Below are 21,153 nucleotides of genomic sequence, written 5' to 3' on the forward strand. Positions count from 1 at the left end.
CACATGAAATATTTAAAGAGGAGCTTTAAAATTTTCTGATCTATTGTACTTGAAAATGAAACCTTGGCCTTCCTGACAGCCCATTACTGTGCCATGCTGTGCTGTATGGTGTTTAGTTGGATCCCCTTACTATGTGAGGCAACAGGCATTTTCTTGTGTTCTTTGCTTGAAGTACAATCAGGCTTGAGTCCAGTATCAAAACCTGTACAAAGATATTTGGACACTATTTCTTAGTAGAAAACCCTAAATCTTGTTTCTTTTTTGATACTTTTTTGATTTATTTATTTTTAAATCTCCTATTTAATCACAGAAATCACTCACTCTATGTCAGAGGACCTACTTCTCATGTAAATTCTTTATATCATGCATTCAATTCTTAGAGCAAGCAAGCATGTATCATCCAATTCATGGGAATCAAAATGTTTGCCTTTCAAGTCGTACTGTCTAATAGCAATGTTAATGATTGCTTTTAGTTAAGAAAACCATTCATTTCTGTTTCATGGTCATTCAGAAAGCTCACTCTCAGATATTTTTAAGGGCCATGTCAAATACACAAAATGGAGTTTATAGGAGAAGAAGGTTGCTGTAGCAGTTCAAGTCTTGGTCCTGGAAGGTTGTGTTTTTTTTTTTTTTTTCCTTGTTCTGCCATTTTTTTGAGAGTTGAGGGAAATGTCTTAGCATTTCCATGTCTCAGTCCCCCATCTAAGACTGGAAGTTCTAAATTTTCCACCTGACAAGGATATTGTGAGAAAACATACATTCAGAGCATTTTGAACACTAAAAGGACCACTGCACCTTTTTCCTTTGATGCTTATGCAGCAGCAGTCAATTATTGGCACCTTGTTACTCAGTTGCAGCAATACATCCACTTAACTGAGCCTAACTAGTATCTGTTCAGTATGGATATGTACTGGATCTTCTGGATCTTCTAGAGTTGCACCCAGGCTTGATGGGATGACAAGAGATAGAAGTTTTACCAGGTTCTATGACAAGTGTCTTTCTAGTAGCTATACTGCTTGTCTATTAAAAGTAACCACATTATTTTCTATATGAAATTGCTCATTTTGCTAGATTAAAGAGCCTGCTGGTGCCTAGCTTTTCTCTGCATGAAGGTGCTTGCACACTGTTATAGATTCATCTCTTAATCTAAGTTTTCATATGCTAAACTGATTGAGCCCTTTAATTGCAACGTATTTTCTGAAGTCCTCGAGTATGTCTGTGGCTTTTTCCTGTACCCTCATTTCTTAACATTCTAAGATGTACAACAGAACAATTTGCAATATACCAATACTAGTCTCATTCCTCCTATGTACAAAGAAACAATTATCTCTTTTGCTGCAATATTTTACTGAGTGTGATGGGACATTTGTCTGGTAAAGCTTCAGTTTCTTCTTTAGCGTCACTAATTTCCATAGTTCAGCACTATGCTGTGAGCTTGGAATGCTCTGAGGTGTGCAGCTTCTCAGGCAGGAGTGTTCAGACACTTTGTTTCATTGACTGCTCAGTGGCATTGCTCACTTGTCAAGCTTTTGAGTTATTCAGACCATTTTGGTTATACAGACTATATAAGAGTTCAGATTAATATTATATACCTTAAATCTTGGTTGAAATTGGTTGGAAAATTAAGCAATATTTGCTGACGAAGAGAGAGGCTGGAAATGGAACCAATAGGCAGACAGACAGACAGCATGGCTGCTTGAATCCTTTTTCTTTAGGGTTACAACCAGTTATTACAGGAAAATGCAAATCTAAAAATTGAGGTTGGTCCTACTGGATCCCCAGAAAAGAGGACAACCAATTTCATGCCTGTCCTTAATGATATGATTTATGTGGAGAAAAAAAAGCCAGGAGATTCACAGTTTCTTCAGTAACCCAGTGAGAAGAGTCTTTTATTTTGAAAGCACTGCCACATGGAGGCATTTGGGGTCTCACTTGAAGAAAACTCAAGATATGGACGAAGCCTTGAGCATGTGCTAACCTTGAAACACAGAACCCATCTTGTATGCCTTTAATTAAGCATAAGCACAAATGCTTTGCTGAACTGGAGCCTAGTGTAGTAACAGTAACGTCTGGATATAATTGCATGCTTCCCCAAAGAGATGTCTTCCCACTTATGGACTTCATTATTGATGGCTATCTATACCTATAGTAATAAGACAATCAGCATGTAGTAAAGCATTGACTATGTAACTATAAACAAAGCAGACCATATGAAGTAATTTTTTTTTTTTTTTTTTAAGTTCAGCATTCGATATTGGTAATATATAATTTTGCATTGGCATTGACTATCTGAGCCAAATTATACTGTCCTATTTCTGGCAAAACTCCAGTTAATTTCATTGACTGGACTGCAAAGGTCTGGTTCTGCAGAATGCCAAGCAGTTACAATTTCTTTTGGTTTTACTAAAACCTCTTACAACTCAGCACCTCCCAGCACTGGGCTATTTTTAAAGTGTTTCAGGCTCCTTTGTGAATGCACAATGTTATAAAAGGATGAGGTATTTGCTGCAATATGCATAGGGTGGCCAGTGTTTGTGATTATGTTTGATGTCTTGTACTATAGATACATCTTTGTAATGACAACCACAGCTTCCATTAAATAATAAAGCAAGCGATGCATATTCCTGTCTCAGAAATTGTACTTGGACATGTTTGTGTTACCCAAAGACCAGTTCAGTCATATCTTCCTGTTCTCCACATGTTTATATTTAAAGTAACTTCTATGTTGACCAGTACCAGAGCATACGTTGTTTGTTTCATCCTCAGACCTTTGATATTACATTCAAAATTGTCCGACTGTGCCTCTTAACTATCTTCCTCTTGCCTGCATGGTAAGGAATCTAAAAAAGAGTGATCTTAAATGGGTAGCTCTGCATTGATATGTGTCCTGCATAGCCCTCTGTATAGCCCCCTCAGCAGCATACAAACTCAGAAAACAGCATCGTTATTTTATTAACACGTAAATGGTAGGCATTCCTCAATCTAAACATTGAATCTAAATGTAATGTAATTGTATAGTAACATGTAATTAATGAGTGTTCAGTGTTGCGGGATGATCAGGTTCCTGTGACCTTTAGAATTCAAGCTTTTCTTTCATTTTTTAAACTTTGATCAATTCCTGGAAACCCAAGAATAAATACATGTCCATTGTACCTGTTACAGTACAAGGGAATAGTGAACATTAGTCCCTGTGAGATCTGAAGTACACAGGTTTCTGCAAATTTCTTATGTGCATACTTTCCACAACTAATGTGTGTTAATTTAGGTTTATGCATGCTTCTTTATTTTTGTTCACAAAGTTCCACTTAGTTCAGCTTTTGACAGTAATGATTTCTGTGTGGGTTTTTGCAGCCTTGGACAGCAGCAGAAAGAAAGATTTTATGTAGAGAAGCTGGGGCACAAGTCATTGAGATTTAAAATTCAGTGCAGCATTGCTGGGGAATGGTCACACGTAGACTGGAGACCAGGAATGCTGTTTCAGAGGACAGACTTGTATCTCCCCTCAGTCCTACTTATTTTTGTATTTCCAGAGAATAAAATGTTCAGATTTAGTTATTCATCATTTGAAAGGGAGGAAAAAAAAAAAAAAAAAAAAAAAAAAAAAACAGGAAAAAAAAAGAGGAAAACTCTCTGAACAGCCACATTTTTTACTTACAAGAAGCTACAAGACCACTGAAAACCAGGTCTTTTATTAAAGTGCATAAATGCAATCTTATCTGTGTACCTTAAGGCAAACATGATTGTAAATTGTCTTTCATATTCAGAATTACTGCACCAGAGAAACAATCTCTACCCAAGAATCAAGACAGTCCAGTAGTTTAATAGCTGAATAATACAGATCAGCCTTCCGGACCCAACCTTCAGCCTGACATCAGTCTTCTATGCATGAGCTTCAAAGGGAACCATATTTAGTCCTCTAGGACAGTAAAAAGATTGTTTGAAGTTAGTAGAGCACATGTGTAAGTATTGGCAGGCTCAGGGCTTTTATCCTCAATGAATATAAATGTCTTACCATGTTAGAAGTCATTATTGTTTAGAAATAATAGTTGCAAATATTTGAAGCAGCTGGCCTTTGAAATATGCTTGTTTGAGTGGTTCATTATACTATACAACTTTTGTTTGTTTCTATGTATTCTGAAAGGATAGTAATGCTTAAGCCTTTTAGTCCTTCCTTGCTTTTGATAGGAGAAAAGGTATGTTTCCATGTCAATTAACACATTTGTTCACATACATTAAAACCATTGTGCAAATGAGTTTTTTTTTTTTTCTTTTTCCACTGTAAGACAAGATTTGTTGAAGGTCAAGAAGACTCATGTTAAATGGACTATCTGGCTAGAGTTTCAAAGCACAGGTCATCAGTTCGCTCTTGTTTGAACACGTTCAGCAACATGTAAGAAGGCATTCCTGGGATATGTTTCTGTTCCTGTCTGCAGCTTTAATGTAATGGACACCTGATTTTATTTCACAGATGTAGAAGTGCAGAATTTCTCAGACAATTAAATGATCAGACAGAAGGAGATGGAATTGCTGCTATAGAACAGATACCCTGACTGATGGAAGAAAGCCTCAGCTCAGACAGTTTTCAGCACTCTGAAGGTTTAGGCAGGTCCCTGGTAGATTGCCCTCCACCTGTGAGGTCTTGTCTCCCATGACCAAGGCAGATTTGTGCCTGGCATTTGTCTAACAAGTGTCAAGAGAAGAGAGAATGACCTGGGGACAATTAGCCTTTGCTGCACGTGGTCATGCACCTTCTGGGCTATCTCCTGCTATACAGCTTTGACCACCATGGGTTTGCATTCCCCAAATGCACATTTTATTTTAGCTTTTGGTACTCATAGGGCGAGCTGCGTGGAAGCAGTGTCACATTTTTCTTTGCCTTTTCACTGTTCCTGAAGGAATTCAGGTGATTCCCCCTCAAAAATATAAATAAATAAATAAATAAATCACTGAAATTGTTGACCTGCTGGGATTATAAAGCTACCATGTCATTTAAGTTTATTACTTTTCCAGAGTGGCTGAGCTGCCTTTAAGGCAGTTCTCATAAGATCTCCTGCTAATCAGAAATACTCAAACATTTGAAAAGTTTTGCACTTTTTTTGCAGTTAACATTTCCTCTGAACCCTTTTATTACATCTGAAAGCAGGAAAGAAGCAGGAGATCTTTGTAATGGTATGGTACATGTCCCATATGACAGACATCCTGTTAAAAGTGGTGGTTCCTGTTTAACCTAAGACCCACACTTGCTTAAATAATTTCTACTACATGTGTAACTTTGAGGGAGGGAGAAAGGAGGAGAGCCCAAAACATAAAAAATATATTTCAACTTATGCTTACTAGTGATCAAGCTTAAATTATCATAACACAACTCTTATTGTAATACCATTATTTTTATTGTTAGAGCCAAAATAATTGATCTGTGTATTTATGATCCTTGTCTATGATTAGTTTTCTGTCACAGGATGTGATCAGCTTGTGTTGTTATGACTATATTTTATTTACTACTATTTTCCTACACAGTGCTGAACACTTCCTGCTGAAGAAGCTGAACGGACAAATCCATGAAGATATGTTTCATTTTCCATGACAGTGAATGATGTTTCCATATATAAACATAATAATAGAGTCATTACATATGCACTCACATTATCATAGCTGCTGTGTGCTCAGTGTTATTCAAAACAAGGCAGGAAGCCAAATCTTCTTAGTTTCCATTTTGATTTAAATTGTATTTGTAATAAAGGGATTTTCATTCAACCTAAATGCAGTTTCATCCTAGTCCAACAAACCTTCCCACTTCTTTTTTATTATTATTATTATTATTTTTCTTTTATTCTAGGTCACTCGGTCCTGATACATGTGAAATTCTCCTCTGGTGGCGATAACAGCAGTGCTACTCAATGAACTATAACAAGGGCTCTAAATGCATCTCCTGTAGCATACCACAGTGATTTGCAAAAGTGGGAATAAATCAAAGCAGTGAAGAGATGCCATGTTGAGCCAGAAGCTAAATGTTACATCTTGTTGCATGAGGCTAGGGGGAGAACAGATCCTGTTTTTCTGGCAGCACAATATCTTTGTGCTTGTTACCTCCGATCCAACCCCATTAAAACAATCATTCAGAATCTGCAGGAAATTGTCACCTCTTTCTTTCATGCAATGGCAGCTGGTATTGGTGCCTACACACATTTCTCATTTCCTTCAAGATTTTCAATGCACATAAAAAAAAAGAAGCTTAATTTATATTAAAAAATGTGTCAGCTTACCCTGAGGCTCAGCACGGGCACCAGGGAAAAAATAAAAGATAAATGCCTCTAGGTGAACTGGCAGAGGCTCTAATTCTCCACTCACTCTACTGCTACACAGTATGCACCACATTAATCATTTCACACAGGCAGGCGTTTAAGAAAACTTCAACAATTTTAAAATAAAGATGCATTGCCCTAAACTTAATAATAATACAACCGTATCTTGTAGATCAAGCTCAGTTCACACATACCATTAACCTCCAATAGAAAAGATATAAAATAATCTTGTAGTCCTCTGTGACATAATTTTTATTATTGTTTCTTTTGTCTATAAAGCTATGTCACCTCTAGTGGGCATTTCCCGTGCGTATATGTATAAGTGTACATATATAATGTTGTCATTCATCTTATTCAAGATATACACAGGATGTTTTCTACCTCCCACCTTTATTGTGTCGCTGAGTAAATGCATTATGTGATCCCAGTGAACTTCACTACACCTCAGGCCAATTTGGGTGGAGATTTTCTTTAACTTTCTGTGCTGGGGGAGCAAAGTAAGGAAATATTTTCCATGGTTTTCTAGCTTACATGAGTCCCACATTTTTTATTTTGTTTCCCCCTATCCTTCTAAAGCTATCTGATGTTCCACATACTCAACAGTGCTGAAGTCACAAAGATAAGTACAAATAGTACTTGAAGGTGCAAGACAACATCAGGTCTTGAAAGGCAGTAATGATACATTCAGGTAGACTTGGAGGATGAGCAATGCAAAGCTGCAAGGGAAGCACCTCTTTTGGAGGACAGGAACTACACAATAGCAGCTGTTGTGCCAATAAGAGACATTAGAAGGTGGGAGTAAAGACTGGGGTCTTCTGAAGGCCATAGTTTCATCACTTTGACACACAATGTGCCTCAAGGCTGGCTAACCTAACTAGCTGGAGACAGTTGTCTCTTGGCGACAGCACCATACTGTGGCATGCAAAATTTTACACTAGTCCCACCACATTAGAAGATGTGACTCCAGGGACTGCTGGCCCCTGGCTAGTTTCTTTGCCACATGGTTGTCAGACAGCTCAGTAGCTGGCCTGAACTGTATGTCTGGACTCCTAGCAGCCACCTCAGAAGGTCCGCAGAGATTAAAAATGACTTATTGTTTCATAACTACCTCTCAGCATAACAGAGAACAAAATCGGTTCTGGGTAACAGTCTGTGACCTGTGAGGAAAGGCTGGATCAGTTGCAAGACAAACTGAAACAGGAGAAATGCAAATAAGAACACTAAAAACACTAGGCAGTGATATAGGTATGGGTGCATTTCAGATGCACCATTCTCAAGGCTTGGCATGTGATGAAATGGCATGCAAATACAGTTCCTCCCCCATCTGCAGACTTTGTTGAATAACCAACCAACCAAAAGGCTTTTCGATGTGATGCAGAACTTGGGGATGGATCCTGAAAGTCGGTATCTGTTTGTGCAGCTGGTGTTGACAACAGGGAGGTGGCTTACACGACCGATCCCCCTTCGAGGATCGAGGACTCCTAGGAAAACATGGGATCTGCCTGCAGTGGGCAAAGGCCCATATGCTGGCCAGCCTGTGAGGAGAATTTTAGACTAGGAACAATGGTAGGGAGTGGTTGGCTGATGACCAAGTGAGGAAACACAGTTGTCCAAGTGTGCAGGATGATGTGAACAGGAGAGGTGCTGTAATCAGCAAAACAGGGCAGAAGGAGGCCCACTGCAAGAATATGCACGCAAACAAGCAAGTGTCTGCAGGACAACATGGTGAAGGAAGTTCTCATACCTTCTCTGGAAAACCCACATGACAAGATGCCTCTCTAAAGTGCTGTACACTAACACACATGGCATAGAGGGGACAGAGGAAGAATTAGAGGTTTGCATACCATTGAAGGGCTGTGATCTCATTGGGAATATAGGAACATGGTGGGACAATTCACTTGATTGTAGAGCAGCAGTGGATGGCTACAGGCTCTTTAGGAAGGACAGGCTGGGATGCTGAGGAGGGCAGCTGTCCTGTACGTGAGAGAGCAGCAGGAATGCATGGAGCTCAGCCTAGGGATGGTTGAGAAGCCAGCTGAGAGCTGGTCAAGATTTGTGGGCAGACCAATGTGGGTTATGTTGTGGTGGGCATCTGCTACAAACTACCTAATAAAGAAGAAGCAGATGAGACCTTCTTCAGGCAAATAGAAGTCTCATGTTCACATGTTTTGGTCCTCATAGGGAACTTGAACCACACTGATATCTGCTGGAGGGACATGACAGGGACCAAGCAATTCATGTGATTTCTGGAGCACAGTGATGATGGCTTACTTATGAAGGTGTTTGAGGATCTAATTAAGGCAGGCAATCTGCTGGAGCTCACACTTACAAACCAGGTCAAGTATGTAAAGGTTCATGGCAGCCTTGACTGCAGTGACCATGAGATGGTGGAGTTCAGGATCCAGAGAGAGAGAGATACAAGGCAAATCACAACTCTAAGCTTCAGGAGAGTAGACTCTGGTAGGGACCTGCTTGGAAGGATCCCATGTAAGGTCCTGAAGAAAAGAGAAATCCATATAATTGGATGATTTTTGAGAATCACCTCCTCCAAGCTCAAAAATGATCCATCTGGCTGTGGAGGATGTCCAACAAAGGTGGTAGGAGGCCTGCATGGATGAACAAGGCTCTCATAAAGAAAAACAAAACAAAACAAAAGAAGTGCAGAAGACGTGGAAGAAGGGATACATGACCCAAAACCTCCAGAGGTCCCTTCCCACCTCAGCCACCCTGTGATATCTCTGAATCTTTGAACCTGTATATTTTAAAGACTGTTCTTCAATGCCCGTGAAGCAGTGTGGCATTTAAAAGACACCTGTTACTTATTCCCTCAGTTTCAGCTGCCTGTCTCAGGAGATCCATTTGCTGACAACAAAAATTTCTGGAGTCTACTTAACCTTCAGAAAATATTATATTATTGCATGCACCACCAGTATCACTGCAGAAATGACAGGTTTAAATGGTGCCTGCTTTGGTAGGTCAAAAGGAATTTGTTAGGAAGTGCATATTTAAACACTATTTCTATGGCACAAAAGACAATGTAGATGTGGCTCAGTAGGAGACTAGAAGTGCAAGATCAGAACACCAGGAAGGAAAATGCTTTGAATGACTGGGCATGATTTAAACAGCAGGAATGATAGTATTGCCTGCAGTAGTAGTTTGATCATACACAATAGCAACATACAGATCTAAATGGCCATTTTTCTTGCACCTTTTTCTTTAAAGTTTAGTGATTTGAATGTGATTTATAAAGCGTAGTGATTTGTATTTGTTTTCACAGAGGTGTGCTTGGATTCACAGCATCATTGACTAAGCAATGAAGAATCAGCCCTTAAGTTCTTTGAAGGAAAGGCTAAGGACCCAAAACTTTAGTTTAGGCTAGGGTCCAAAACTTTAGTTGGCATTTTCCTGCTGAAGTCAGTGCAGCTGCTTCAATTTACAGTTCTCAACATCTGGACTGAATGCTGCAGAATGGGAAGAGGACAGGAGAAGGTGAGGAAAAATGCACAACTTGGTAATACCTATTACAGAATTGAGAGGTACAGCCTAGAAACTTTCTTCATTGTAGTGAAACTGAGCTCCTCTTGGATCAACTGATGAATAGGAGCTGCACATCTTTTGAAGGATCTTAGAGAGAGTCTTGGGTCCACAGAAGAATACTCCAATACTGTTGCTGTAATCACAATAACAACAAAAAACATAAAAGCAGCAGAATAAATAGATAAACTGCACTTTTTGACAGCCTCCAGATTTGTTTGTATCTTTTGAAATGGCTTTTTGAGAAATACATTTGAAAAGTTTTGTGTTACTGTCACAAAGTATTACAGTATAATTATTTTAATACTTCAGTGTTTATTATGTCATATTGCTTTATTTATTTGGATTGCTATATTAGAGGTCACAAATTATTTTGAATTGTAGTTCTTTGTTTTTGATTGTCGTGTTTTTTTTTGTTTGTTTGTTTTTGTTTTTTTTTTTTTTTTTAATTCAGAGAAACAAACACACTGCTTGGGCTGAAAACGTTCAGTGCTTTTTTCCAGATGAATAAATGTTTTTTTTTTTTTTTTTTTTTTTTTTTTTTCCCCTAAAAAATGCATAAAATGTTCACTTGTTTCTGAGTATTTTTGTTGTTGTTGTTGAATTTTAATACTGATGGCTAATTTTTTTAAAATAAATAAATAAATAAATAAATAAGGTAAATAGTTCTCATAAATAACAAGAACATGACCATTGTAACCAACAGTTGTGTTCATAAGTGCACATGTATGTTAAAAGGTACTGGAAACCTGTTTTCTTGCTGCAAAGGGCTATAAAGAGTTTGCTTTTAAGTACACACGTTCTTTTAAACATACATGTATATACATGTATATAGGTGCACACAGATGCACACCTGCTGTGCTACTGGGGGAAGCTGATTCTGCTTAAGCACAATGTAAATGACAAGTGACAGTGTGTTTCAAAAAGTTTGCTCCTGTAAAGCTGTGGCTTTTGGTGCCAAAGTTGTAGTCCCCCCATACTGCTCTAGTTCTTGACTGCACTCAGGTTCCACCTGAGTGGTATATTCCTGCTAATCCGCAAAAAGACACTCTTGCACCATGGGAAACTTGTTGGACCTCGATGCAGCAACCTAAAATTTAGTTAGTTCATACAAACTGATTGTTCCATCCTACAGTAGAAACTCTCAAGTTTCTTCACCTCTTGAACTTTCCGTAACTCAGAGCAAGAAAAGGTAGGGTGTTTTTTTGATTCAGTGTGCACAAGTAGTGTATATTTCATGCAGTGTTTTCCTTAACAGGTTCAAAGTTGACCATCACATGTGCATCTAGGTTCAGAAGCAAATACAGATTTTTCTGTCGCTTGAGTACTGGCTTTCTAAGGATATATCACAAGACCCAGTACAGAAAGTTAATACCCATCTCCTTCCCTGAGCATTAGAAAACCATACTTTTCTCAGCTGTTCTTAAAAAAGTAACAAAATTATTATGTTTCAGCTATAACTTTAAAAAGCTCTGTTTTTGCTGTAGAACCCCTATAAAAGGTCTTTCAAAAATCATATTTTCTACCCTTGGCCTCTTTCTATTTTTAAACTTCCCTTATTTCCTTATTGTATTTATTTTGACCTCTATCAAGTGGTTTCTGTATTACTGTTATTTTTGTAATTTTATGGTATTCTTGTAGCTTACTGTTTTCTCTTTGATCTACTCCTTTTCAGCTTTCTCGTTTTAAAAAAAAGTTTTCTTCTTTTTTCTTTTTGTATCTCTGTCTCCCAAGAGCAAGCCTTTATTTTACATTAGCAGGTAAATCTTTGGAAATCATAAAGGGTCCCAAAGATTCTGGAATTTTCTACCGCTGAACACAAAAATATTTCAAATTCTTGCTTCAAAGACTTTCAGGAACAAAGAAGCTTTTCTCAGACCACTAGCGAATCCACCAAGTTCAAATGAACTGTCTTTGCCAGCAGAGATGAACTAATAACAGAACAGCATAGTCTTGCAAGAGTAGCCAAATATGTTCAGGGAACAAACATATCCTTGACATCATAAGAAAAAAATCACAGTTTATCTCTTTAATAACCATCTTCAAGGGAAATTAATGCTACTTTGTCCTTTGTGCAGAACAGTAATTGGATTGTGTGTTTCAATTATATCTGGACAAAGGCCAGGATATTGAAATACTTCTAAATATTAGATTTTCTTGTCCAAAAATTAGATTTTATTGGCATTCTCTTTCCGAGATTTCTTCATTAAAAGCTTCATTAAGCATAAATCTTCTTTCCACACAGCTAAAAAAAACTAAATTATTTTAAAAGGGTCATTTAGAAAGGTTTGCCCTCCCCTCCTCCCACTGTTTATGCTGAGAGACAAGTTACCTAACAAGGTTAGAAGCCAACCTGCCTTACCTAGGATGTTTTTCGGCTAGCTGCTTGAACTCATTGTCCCAGTTTGGCCTTCCATAGAAGGTCTTCTGTCTCAAACCAGTAATTACATCCATCTTGTCATCATAATGTAGGGCTATGTGAGTAGCCTAAAGGCAAATTCACAAGATAATCATTTTAGAATCAACAGTGTATACTCCAAGTAATAGGAGAAAGCAGTAATACAGCTTCTCAGTGAAAGACAGAAGTATTAATAAGAAAGAAAACTGTAATTATCAAATTGCAATGAGGAGAGGATAGGAGTGGGGAGGAGAGGAGAGTAGGGGTACTCAAGAAGTCTAATAAACACTTACAAAAGTGCCCATGACCTCGAAGGTTTTCAGCTTCTTGAGACAAAACATTTGAAATGAGTTGGGATTAAATCTGTTTTTACTATCTGGACCTAAGTGCCAATGACACTTTTACAGGCAAGATTCCTAAACTTCTTCTCAGTTTTTGAATATCACACCCTACACTTCATTCTCTGCAGTGACAGTGACAGTCACTGCTTTAAGGCCAAGTTGGAGTTTAGGAAAGGGAAAAAAATAAAAGTGTATTGAGACAGAATTTGACAATAAATATGAGAAACTACATGCACCTTAGGGACTCGGTATGTCCTGACCATTGTGCTGCTGATGTACCAGAAGATAGTCACAGATGTATCGGCTCTGTGGGGGTAAAACCCTGAGTATTTTATCTTCTCCTGGCATGAAGGCAGGTGCAGAAATTAGATCAGCTCAGGTGAAGCACTGATCTGAGTAAGCTGCACGTGTCAGTGCCAAGAAAACAAATCCTGATTTTCATGGACAGTTACTGTCCCTCAGCTCTTATGCTACACCCATTTCCATGCTATCTGAGTACCACCAGATATAACAACAAACCCACCATTTCTCTTAATTGTGCTGCTATTGTGTAGGAGTAATACACTTGTTTTCATTACTGTTATATCGCTGTTACTATAACTGTCGAGAAATTACTGGAAGAAGACTAAGTTAAAAAATGGGCTTTGCATTTAGTTCAGGCCACTATCATCTCTTTCAGAAGTGGCTGCTGAAATTTAGATCTATTTCATGCTAATATTGTATATTTCTCATGATAATGAGTGTTATGAGTCTTCCGTGTTGATTAACAAATCTATTATTCTTGTCAAGTGCATTTGTCACAAGAGGTCACAAAAACTCCTTGTTAGTTTGGGCCGGTGTCACGGAGGGCTTGGAAGAGTCTAAGAAAAAAAACAAGGTATTTGGTAGGAGTGGGAGGCAGGGAACAATGTAGGATATTTGAAGTGCTTACCGCAAAATTGAGCCACTGAGCAAAGGGGGTATTTCGGTTCACATCAAGTAGAACTTTTCCAGGGTTTTTGGTGTCAGTCCTTTGTATAGCTCACAGTGTTAACGAAGAATCTCAAGAGCATTACAAGAAACAATAGGCTGAAACTTAGTTTCTTATCCAGGAAGAGACAGACCTGTGCCATATCTGTTTGGCCATCCAATACCAAGAAAGAATATACAAAGAGCCTGAGACACTGAAAAAACCTTATGTCTGTGGAGGGCTGGGGTTTGGGGGTAAACACCTTCCAGAAGTGGAAGGTGCACTAGAAGATGTAAATTTACTTCATTTCAATATGAAGTAAAGTTAAGCATCATCCAAATATTAGTGGAGATGAATTTCAAACTATGATGAGTGATGAACTAGAATTTCCTGACAGTAAAGAAGGCCTATAAGAAGAGGGAGCTCTGTGGATCTCTGAAGAAGGGGGAGCAGTTACGAAGCACAGCTGCTCTTGGGCTTTCCTTGAGAAGCAGCCACTGACAAACAATCCTTTTCTTCCCTAGCCCTTTGGAGGTGGAGTGCTGAGGGACTCTGGGAGCAAAAGCAGTACCAGTGTAGTGGAGAGGCAGCACGACTCCAGGGATCTTTCTCTATCACCTAACCAGCAGCACCAGATAACACAGCAGTGCTGACAGGAGACTGGACAAAGGGGTTTGAAGGGAAGGAGAGACTTCAGAAATGTGTGGAGCACACAACTGAGGAGAGTCAGGCATCTCAGCAAGAATAGTTGTCTGCCTACCTGACTTTTGGTCTGATATTTGCCCAAGAGGGAAGTGAGACGTTGACAGCTAAGAGATGAGGGCAGCTTTGTGCTTTGTTAGGTTCATGAATAACTTCTTTCAAAACTGATTTTAGGTAATACCTCATGTTATTGGTAATGCAGAGTAGTGACTTCTAGGATTGCTTTACTGCTTACTTCTATGACTACTATACTTCACGATCCATGATCAGAAGAGATTTCTCTGAATACATTTTTTTACACATACCTTATTACATGATCAAATCCCTGAAGAAGGCAGAAATAATTTTTTTTTTTTTTTTTTTTTTTTTTTTTTTTTTTTGTGGTAAACAGCAAGGGGAAAGATTTCTGAAATGTGATTTTTAATCTTTAGTAGACAGTCCTTGTATTCAGTATTCAGTAGAGGCAGCAGGAAATAAAATAGTAGAGCAAAGACTTTTCTGTGAGAGATTTTCTGGCAGGTGCCTAACTCTGATCATAGTGTGATCTGAGAGATCAGTTAAAAAAAATACAGAAAGAGAAAATCAACTCTTTTAGGTTTAGGTAAAGACTAAAGAAGTTGAATAAAAGCCACACAGTCTAATGATTAAGTACCTCAAGGTGGGATGACAACTTGAAATTATAAAATCATGAATTTAAACTCAGTCAGAGAAAATATCTTTTCAAACAACATAAATCAGTCCATAGAGTTTGTTGTCAGAATGTTATGAATGCAGCAGGATTCAAAAGTGTACTGGACATATATGTGAACAACAAAAATTATAGTAAATAATGAGTAAACAAAACCAATGCTTTTTATACAACCCTCCATATTTCAGTGTAAATATACTATAATCTATTTAAAGGATGTTCCAAAAACATGGACAAAATGTCCCTTTACAAGCTCCCAAAAGGCTCTCTGCACTTGTGTTTGAAACACCTGGTAGTCAGGGCTGCCCAGGAAAAGAGACTGGACTGGAGGGATCACTGGCTTGCTTTCTCTGTTCCTGGTTTTCTAAATGTGAGATGGAAATGGAAACAGACAGTCTGGTGTCTTTATATTTACAGTTCTTTGTCTCTCTGTTTCATCCATCATTCATTCATCTGTTCCTATTCCATATGTTACCATACTGGAAAAGCAAGGTACATTAACTCAGACTCATAAGAGTTTCATCATTACCTGACTTTCATCCCAACCAGTAAGAAATATATGATAACTTAGAAAATCATTTTTCCCTTTTTCAGCCATTTTTGTTTCCAAAAGGAACAGAAGATCAGCAAACCACTCGAATGCTGATGGGTCTCGACAGATCCAGTAAAAATAAACCTGTCAGATAAAAGTAAAGAGATTAAGCAAGAAGAAAACTTTCAATAAAACTTCCTAATGATAAGCTCAAGTCATTAACCACAGCGTGTGTGACTCTTCTCCACTGTAAATTTAAACAGAATCACACATCATTTTGATGATGAAGAGGCTCTGTAATTAAAATAAATAAATAAATTCATTCATTCATTCATTTTCATCTTAATGATTGACTGAAGATTGATTCACGTGTCAGTGAAGCTAGGCAGTGCACAAGTTTCCCAATTTCTCCTGCCAGTACACCTTTAACTAAGAGTACCTAATCCTGCATTTCTTGCAAATCGCTTGAAATCCTTTGAAACTTTGCATTGATTTTTGGTTATGATGAACAGGGAATTTCAATTTTACTCAGCACTGAAGAAAGGAATTCTTGTTTCTCAAGACTTTGTACCATAGGTTGACAGTTGATGTGGTCAAAAGGTATTAGCTATGTACTTCAAGTTAAATACCCTATATAAAAAAAGTCTACAGGATGTCCCTAGATTTTTTAAATTATGTCTTTTTTAATTTGGAGCATATAATTTCTAGAAAAACATTAAACTGTAACTTTAAAGTTGCCGCAGGGGTCTAATGAACTGCAATCCCATGATTTTGTTTTCTATTGATTAAAGACCTCCTCTCTATGAAAAATTTACACTTTTTTTTTCCTCTAAATTTCTCTAGTTTCATCTTCCATATGCTGTATTTTTATTTTATTTTATTTTATTTTATTTTATTTTATTTTATTTTATTTTATTTTATTTTATTTTATTTTATTTTATTTTATTTTTAATGTTGTAGGCTGGATTGGAGAGCCTACTATTAAAGCTTTGTTTCCCAGGCAGAAATTAGAGGCTGGGATCAAGTTGTCCTGTATTTGCTAGGATCTTGGCACGGGGTAATGCTTGAATAGGGAATCAGATTGTTCAAACCAGATGGTCAGTCACTGTCCATATGATGATGCATGTTTCTATTTCAAGAGTCCTCATTGTGGTATCTTCAGCTGGATCAGGTGAGACTCCCCTAAATCCCTGTTCAGCTCAATACTTAAATCCAGGTGGCCCAGGGACCTCTGGGACCACTCCAGCACGCACATGATCTATTGTGATCAATTATCTTACCTACATACAAAGCATTTTTAAACTAATTAACTATGTATAAAAGACTGTCCTGCATGACCATTTCTGCAGGAACAGTTTCTGCTGGAACTGTTTGTTTGCAAGTGTGTTATCCATGTACAAGTGAATCAAATTTTCATCTGGAACCATGTGTGGAGTCTCAGAACCTGTGAGATTTATCTCCCAGGATCTTAATCAACACACTAAAACATACAGCTGGATTAGGCAGAGCAGGAGCTGCCTCGGGGAGTCTTCAAAACAGTTGGAAATTCCCACCTGGAAACCTCCTCCACTAATCAGTCAAATGCTGAGCTGTGAAGGTGTCTGGCAGTGTTGCCCATCACCTCATTTCATCTAAGTCCATTGTCTCAAGCTCATCCTGCTGTGCACAGGACAAGAAGGGGAATTCCTGAACCACTCGGGATAGCACTTGGTGTCTGCCCAGCCACTGCCATGAAGCACAAATGAACCACAATTATATATACCATTTATATATAAATATATATGCATATATATACACACAAATTTATTGCCATTCTTATTACTTAAGTTCTGGAGCTCTTGCCATGCTAATGCAATCCATCATTACATTCAAACAGAGAGCAGCAGACTTTGAAATACCCTGTATGCCAGGCACAGCTGCATGCAGGGACAACCATCTGGAAGCAATATAAGGTCTCTCAGTCAAGAGTCTTGAGCATACATCTCCAAGGCCATTATGTCCTTCCAAAAATGATACCTGATGTCCAAGCTTGTGTGGTGAGATGTTCTGCATATACTGAGTGGAGAATTTTTGAAGCCTAACTTCAAGATCTAGAAGTTCTTCCTCAATTATTTATAGCCCCATTGCATACTTAGGATATGTGTTCAGCTAATGTAAATTTTACCTTTGGGGAAATGGATGCTTCTCCAGACCAGCATGAGGCTGGGCAGCAAGACCTGAATGCAAGATGTTTGTATCTTTGTGGTATAATGGCAAAAGGATAAGACAAAAATATCATGGAAAAGGTAAAGAGGTAAACAAAGATAATTAGTGTAGAGAAAATTGGGACTGACATAAAATAAATTGTATTAAAAAATACAGAAATAAAGATAAAAATAAAGATAAAAATAAAGAAATTGTGGCCAGAAATTTGAGAAGAGTTACTGCAACTCTTGGAAAACAGACCAGTGAGAAACTCAGAGGTAATGAAACATCCAAGGCATATGGAGTGGGACTGGAACCAGAGATGAGACAAGAAACCAGTGATGAGATCTTAAAAAGATCAGGACATCAACAATTTGGAAAGAGAACATAGGGTCATATTTGCTACACATAATTTTCTTCCTAAAATGCTGGGGTAGAACCCAACATTCCTAAATTTCATAGTTCCTCTGCTCACCAGGAAGCAGGATCAGGAAAATCCAGTGATGGAGAGAGTGCTTGTTCTGTGCACTTCTTTGTCAAAGACTCAAAGACCGACTGCTGTCAGTCATTTCAACAGCTCAGTGGTTCTCTCTGGACAATGTAATTTTGAGTGTAATTTATATAATGCCTCAAAAGGGATACTTCACAAACATGGAAGAAGCTTAGAAATACACAAACTCAGATTAAAAAGGAATGACATGGAGGTCCCCTATAAACTTATATAATATAAACTATAAATTTATAATGATGGGATGGCTGGCACTATTTTTATTGTGACTATGATTTTTTTATATTGTTGCAAAATCTCTTAATTTCCTCCAACACATCTCCATTTGTGCTCACCAGGCCCTTCTGTTTTTTATTATATCTCAGTATAAAATGTAATCTAGAAGGTCTGTCCCCAAGATGATCACTCTGGGGAGGTCTGAAAATTTGGAAATTATAGATCTTTTCCATAGGATCAATGAGCTAAAGATGCATATTAGACATTTCTGAAGTGAAAAATCGGAGGAGAAACCAGGAAGCTATAAAGACATTTCCCAACGTTTTAATATAGCAAGTTGTCAGATTTCTGGTAAGGTGGTGGGAGAAAAATGTGGTAATACCGCACTTCACTGGAGATTTGGTGAAAGAGGCTAACAGTAATTTGAGATGTTTCCTAGATCTGAGCATGCCGTAAGGGACCATCTGTGGTTTCTATAAGAAATATAAATGAAGTATGAGCCTAGTAAGCAGAGATAAATCATTCAAGGTTAAATAGGGTATTTTTACTGCCCAGGAACAGGACTGTCTGCTGAATGTTAGTACCAACTATCTTTGCTGTTTGCTTTTTCCTATTCTGTTTTAATGTTTTACTTTAAATAATGCTTTACATGGGTTCATTGCTGATTTACACTGACATAGGTTATGAGGAAAAAGCAAGCACTGACTTCATAGCATTTCATTTTTGTGACTAACAACAGCATTATTTTAAATTAACAGAAATATATAATTTATAACCTTAAGCTTAATTTATTTATTATTTTGTGGATGAATCATGAAGTCCCTGCTTGTTTCACATCCACTGCACCTTGAAAATGAGGCCATGGAGTGCTGTCAGTCTGTATCACACTGTGGCTGTTGATTTGTAGTGAGAAATTTCTTCTCTCAGTCTCTATTTGATCATCTTATTTCTCAAGCCTTTTCAGCAGTTCATTTTATGGAAATATATCTGTAGTATGTGTGTGTGAAGAGGAGGCATATGCTCCTAAATGAATAATGAACTGTGTTCAGGGTAGCAACTGGGAGCAAGTGGGCAGGACTGGGCTCCAAGCACGTTCAGGGAAGAAGGAAGAAAAGACAGCTGATGAGCTGAGACAATGTGGTCTTGGAAATGCAGAAATACTTTCCAGAATATTGGGCTGTGGAACTTGAAGGAGTGGTTTTAGCTGGTTACAGACCTAGCTGTCACGGTAACAGCCAGTTCGACCGAATTAGGTCAAGCTGCCTCTGGCACAATCCTCTTGAGAAAGGATATCACTTTCTGAAGCTGCAGAAATTCCTTAAACTCATTGCTGTTACAGTTCTGCTGAAGCTGTATCCATTGCACTGCCTCTAATTTTCATGTTAGCAGTGGAGAACATTGGCTAATGAAGAAAGATTGTCATTATAAAAGGTATTTTCAGCCATGACTATAATCTTAGAAAGAAAAGAGCTACTGAAGAGGGCTGGCCTATGGATAAAAGGTTTTCTCTTCCTTTAGATCAAGGAGGACTTCCAGTATAATATGTTAAAATAAATGCTGTTTATGAAGGAGTCTTCCTTTCTTTACACGGAGTGCCCATAACGTAGCACAGCATATTACATATATAATTAAAATACAATAAACACACCATAAAATTCATCCTTATTAAAATTAGAATAAGACCAGAATCAGTGCATTTCTATAATTAAACAATTATTCTGAATCCTATATTTTTCTTCTAAGCCTGATAATATTAACTGACTGTGCAATTATTTAGAACCCTTAAAATCTGTTTTAGATTTATGATTCATTAGTCTCCACCCACCCTACCCCCATCAACTACATTCATCAGCTTGATGGCTTGCCCAAGTAAACTGTCTTAAATTTTCCAAGTGCTCTTTTTGCAAATTGAGTTAGACACAGTATTGCTATTAATCAGAAATGTAATGCAAGGGCTTGAGTAGTCGCTTATTTCTATATTTCTATAATATTCTACTCCCTTGCAATGCATGCATATTTATTATTCATTTTCCCCTATTCTTAATTTTGTACAACAGACAAGGAAAAGCTCAGATAATTCTTTCCTGGAAGGTGAAAGAATACACTGTGTAAATCATCTTCCATCACGCAGAAAGTCATTAATAATTATCTGTTGGTGACCATCTGTCTGTTTCTCTCTGCTCCCTGAAGACAGAAGGGGAGCTGTGGCTCTGAGCAAAGCCATCTTTCCACCAATGAGGTGTAAAAGGTGATGAGGCCAGGGCTGTCAGAGAGACACCTTCATCCCTGGATCTTGCTGCTCCCCCTTAGACATGAGACTGCTCACTGCAAAGCCTTCCTGTATCTGCACTGGACACCTCCTTGAAAAACCCCTCCTGCTCCTGGATAAGCCATGCTGCCCATAGCACATCAAAAAAGATCAGAGATCTGCCTCAGCCACTGGGCCTCTACAGGCAAGGTGCAGCAGTACTGGCAGCCAGGGGCATGCACAACAGGGCATTGACTTGGAGCTATGGTGGCAGCAGGCAACCTTTAATATAAGTGCAGGATGAGACTAGAATTCGTACCCCTACATCTGATGCAAGAAGCCAAAACTTCTCTCAAAGACAGCTGAGGTCACCTTCGATAAGTAAGCCCAGTTTTTCAGGCCAAAATGTTATACCGAGGAACTCATGGACCGGGGTGTACTTTAAAGCAGAAGGTTACCTCAGATAGGTACGGTCAATCTCAAAGAATATGGTAGAGGGTATTTTAGCAATGAGTAGTTGGACTGCTGTTGAACCTACTTCCATGATATTC

At 38.2% G+C, this 21,153-nt stretch overlaps 1 protein-coding gene across 1 annotated transcript in view; it reads right to left on the bottom strand.

The window, feature by feature from the left end:
* Positions 1-5,128: 5,128 nt before the first annotated feature.
* The window catches only part of NOX3 (NADPH oxidase 3), a 52,179-nt gene continuing 36,154 nt past the window's right edge, over positions 5,129-21,153 (bottom strand). Inside the window, exons 11-13 of the mRNA XM_072035104.1 lie at positions 15,444-15,590; positions 12,199-12,323; positions 5,129-9,972 (exon numbers count right to left, since the gene is read on the bottom strand). Of these exons, the coding sequence (XP_071891205.1) occupies positions 9,846-9,972; positions 12,199-12,323; positions 15,444-15,590 (399 nt within the window). The 3' untranslated portion in view covers positions 5,129-9,845. The remainder of the gene's footprint in view (positions 9,973-12,198; positions 12,324-15,443; positions 15,591-21,153) is intronic.

Source organism: Anas platyrhynchos, chromosome 3, assembly GCF_047663525.1.
Source record: "Anas platyrhynchos isolate ZD024472 breed Pekin duck chromosome 3, IASCAAS_PekinDuck_T2T, whole genome shotgun sequence".
In the NCBI taxonomy this organism is placed as follows: Eukaryota; Metazoa; Chordata; class Aves; order Anseriformes; family Anatidae; genus Anas; species Anas platyrhynchos.